The following is a 4,116-nucleotide window of genomic DNA, read 5'->3' on the forward strand; positions in this document are numbered from 1 at the left end:
GGCTGGGGATTCGAACCCGCCACCTTAGGTGTACGTGGCTGGCGCCTTAGCTGGTTGAGCTATAGGCGCCGAGCCAGTATATCAATTTTTAAAGGGGCCGCTACCACTTCCATCCACCAACCACCACACTATCTAGGTCAGTTCAGAGTTTTCAAAAAAAGCAAAAGAGCCATGCATTAAGTGAATTCACCAACATTTAAAAAAAAATTTTTTTTTTTGAGACAGAGCCTCACTCTGTTGCCCTGGGTAGAGTACCCTGGTATTATAGTTCACAGAGCTTCAAAGTCCTGGGCTCAACCAATCCTCTTGCCTCAGTCTCCCTGATAGCTGGGACTAAGGTGCCTGCTACAACGCTCAGCCATTTGTAGAGAGGTCTCAGTCTTGCTCAGGCTGGTCTCAAACTCCTGAGCTCAAGCAATCCACCTGCCTCAGCCTCCCAGAGTGCTAGGGTTACAGGTGTGAGCCATCACACCTGGCCAAACATTTGAAATATTGATAGTCATTCCACATTTTCCCACTGAATTCAGCCTGGAGGCAGCTGGTGGCTTTGGAGATGGAACAAAGGCTTGGCCCCTCCCCCACCTCACAGTGGCAGGGATAGTAATGAAGTCTAGTAGAGGTAGGGGCTGGGCTGGTCTGCACCCCAAGCCACAGCTCTCTTCCCTCCCCATCCTCCCATGCCTCACCATTTGATGTCATCATTGTGTCCTACGTAGTGCCGTTGCCTCTGTTCTTCCACGCTGTACAGCACAACCACGGAGGCCACAAAATACACTATTTCCCCTGTGGGCAGCAGGTAAAGATTGGCCCGACAGTCTCGGCCACGGTAGCCATAGCTGGAGATGCCCAGGGGCTGGTTAAGGAGCTGTTCTGCATGGCATCAGTATGAGGTTTCTACTCCTGCGCCTGTGGTGGTGAATGATGGTCCCCACCCACCTCCAAACAAATGTCCAAGTCTTATCCCCCAGAACCTGTGACTGTAACCTTATATGGAAATGGGTCTTTACAGATACAGTCATGGATCTCAAGATGAGATCATTCTGGAGTGGGCCCTAAATCCAATGACAAATGTCCTTATAAAAGACAGAAGAGGAAAAGACACAGATAGAGTGGGGGTTCGGGGACAGAGGCCACGTGAAGGCAGAGATTGGAGTAATATGCTTACAAGTCAAGAAGCCTCAAGGATTGCTGGCAGCCACCAAAGACTAGGTGATAGGCATGGACCAAATTCTTCCCCCAGAGCCTCTAGAGGGGGCCTGCAGACACCTTAATTGTGGACTTGTGGCTTCCAGAACTGTCAAGAGTAAAATTTTCTGTTGTTTAAGCCACCAAGTTCATGGTAATTGTTATAGCAGCCACAGGAAACTAAAACACCCTCCTTTTCCCCAGAGAGGCTGTAACATTGACGTCAGCTCATATCCTTTCCATGGATGCCACCTCACTCACACCACAGTCAGAGTCCTTATGAAAGTCCAAAGCTGGCTGATTTGGGCCCCAACCCCTCTCCCCAAATGCCTGCTCAGCTCTGGCCATACTCAACCCTCCCCCCATCTCACCTCAGGGCCTTTGCACTTGCTGTTCCCTCCACCTGAACACTTTTCCCTTTTATGTCTCCATGGCTCTCTCTCCTCCTTCAGGTCTCTGCTTATCTATCAGTTACTTGAAGAAGCCTTTCCTGACCATTCTTTTTTTTTTTTCTTTTTGCCGATAGTCTCACTTTGTCACCTTGGGTTGAGTGCCGTGTTGTCACAGCTCACAGCCACCTCAAAATCTTGGGTTCAAGTGATCCTCCTGTCTCATCCTCCCAAGTAACTGGGACTATAGGTGCCTGCCACCACAACTGGCTAGTTTTTCTATTTTTGGTCTTGGTCTTGCTCAGGCTGCCTAATCCACCTGCCTTAGCCTCTCACAGGGCTGGAATTACAGGCATAAGCCATCACACCTGGCCATGCCCATTCTACTTAAAACTGCAAACCCACACCCCTCCGCCGCACCCCTTCCCTGCCTTTTCTCCAATGTACTTATCAGCATCCTGGACCCTATCTGCTCAATGTATTATCTGTCTCTGTGAGTGGAGTGACCACTCCAAGAAGGCAGGGATCTTCGTGTGTTTTGTTCATGCTGCACCCCGTGTCCTGAGATCAGGGACTGGCACACAATAGACACTGAGTCTAGTATCTGTTAGAGGAATGGTTGTCTCTTCCCTGTTCAGAACTTTCGTGGCTCTCCATTGCTCCTAGGAGAAAGTCCTAGCCCCTCTCAACTGGCCTGATTGGCCCCTCTGTGGCCCTAGCAGGGCTACTGCACTCCCTTGTTGTCTGACCTTGGAGTTCCTTAAACTGCCAGTTATCATTATCACCACCCCAGGTCTTGGTATTAACCTTTCCCTTTGCCTAGAACACTCTTCCCACCACCCTTCTCAACTATCACCTCCTCAGAGCAGCTCTCAGACTCATTTCCTCCACTAGATTATCCAGTTAGTAATTATCTGATTGATTCATTAACTGCCCCTATTCCTCAAGGAGACTGAGTTCCATGGTGGCTAAGACCGGGCTGCTCTTTCTACTTCTCTATCTCATCCTCCAGGAAGCCACTCCTGATTACAGGTTGGGTCAGCTGCCCCAGTGTGGGGTCTCCATACTGGCCTCCCACAGGTTGTCACTGTCAATGAGTGCTCCCCTGCTATTCCATAAGCCCCAGAAGGGCAAGAAGAATGCTGTCATAGTCACTGCTGAGTCCCCAGCCCTCTGTCCCAGATATCCAGAAAAATATCTGAATGAATGTTAATATGTATATCTTGACCCCATAGAAATATCTGCCCTGCAGACAGTGCAGAGATGAGCAATCTGAGGTCCACACTAGCTTTTGTGATCTCAGCTTCCTCTCCCAGATGCTTATCAAATGCTGCCTGGCAGGACAGTTGGGCCAGATCCCTGTAAATATTTTCACCTGCCTAGAGAAGGCTTTGAGCTCCCAGAAGGCCAAGCCATTTCATCAACCGCCCTGACTCCTCCACAGGGGAAGCCAAGACCCACAGAGAAGCAGATGGACTGCGTTCCTGAAGTGTGGACTCCAAGCTTTTTGTTTTGTTTTGTTTTAAAGGTTGGGTCCCAGAGTAAAGCGTTTTGTCTCAGATCTGTTCTAACTCCCTAGGACAGAGCTCAGTCCCCTCTTATGGGCCCAGTTTCCTCACCTGGAAATTGAGAGCAATAATTCCCAAACTGTAGGCCTCAGAGGCCCTTGGAGCCCACTGGTTATAAAAATAAATTCTCAGTGCCACAAAAGAGAAAGATTGGCCAGGCACGTTGGCTCACACCTGTAATCCTAGCACTCTAGGAGGTGGAGGCAGGTGGATTGCCTGAGCTCAAGAGTTTGAGACTAGCCTGAGCCAGAGCAAGACTTCATCTCTAAAAATAGCCGGGTGTTGTGGCTGGTGCCTGCAGTCCTAGCTACTTGGCAGGCTGAGGCAAGAGAATCACTTAAGCCCAAGAGTTTGAGGTTGCTTTGAGCTGTGATGCCAGGGTGACAAAGTGAGACTCTGTCTTGAAAGAAAAAAAAAGAGAGAAAGATCATATTATTCAACATATTTATAGATGGAAGAACTCAGAACAGTGACTGTCACATAGTAAGTGCTCAATAAAGATCAGTTATTTATCGATCTCTGTATATGGGACACATACTCTAGGCTTAGCACCTACATGTTATTTCTTAGTCCTATGAATCATGAGACCCAATTTTACAGAGAAAGCCACCAAGACAAAGAAAGTCAAGGCAACTTACTCGGGATCACACAGGTAGCCTGGGATTGTGCTGGGTTTTGAACCCATTTCTGTCAAGCTCCAAATTCAGGGCTCCTAACTATCCCCATCATCTGTTACTTAAATACACCAAATTCACTCTGGCTACAGAACTCTGGTACCTGCTGTGCCCTCAATCTCGAATGGTCTTCTTCTAGTTCTTCTTACCCTAGCTCCTAATTATGCAGTTATCGCAAACATCCCCTTCTCAGAGAAACCTAGTTGCTCCATTCACATTATCTTAAATTTCAGTATTCCCCAAATTTACTTCTTTTTTTTTTTTAATTTTTTTTTTTTTTTTTGAGACAGAGCCTCAAGC

The 4,116-nt window shown here is 48.0% G+C and overlaps 1 protein-coding gene across 1 annotated transcript in view; it reads right to left on the reverse strand.

The window, feature by feature from the left end:
- Positions 1-4,116, reverse strand: part of EML2 (echinoderm microtubule associated protein like 2) — a 33,348-nt gene that overhangs the window by 21,923 nt on the left and 7,309 nt on the right. Inside the window, 2 exon segments of the mRNA XM_012811156.2 lie at positions 17-23; positions 687-836. Coding sequence (XP_012666610.2) covers positions 17-23; positions 687-836 — 157 coding nt within the window.

This window comes from Otolemur garnettii, unplaced genomic scaffold, assembly GCF_000181295.1.
Source record: "Otolemur garnettii isolate 467f Iridium unplaced genomic scaffold, OtoGar3 scaffold00152, whole genome shotgun sequence".
Classification (NCBI taxonomy): domain Eukaryota; kingdom Metazoa; phylum Chordata; class Mammalia; order Primates; family Galagidae; genus Otolemur; species Otolemur garnettii.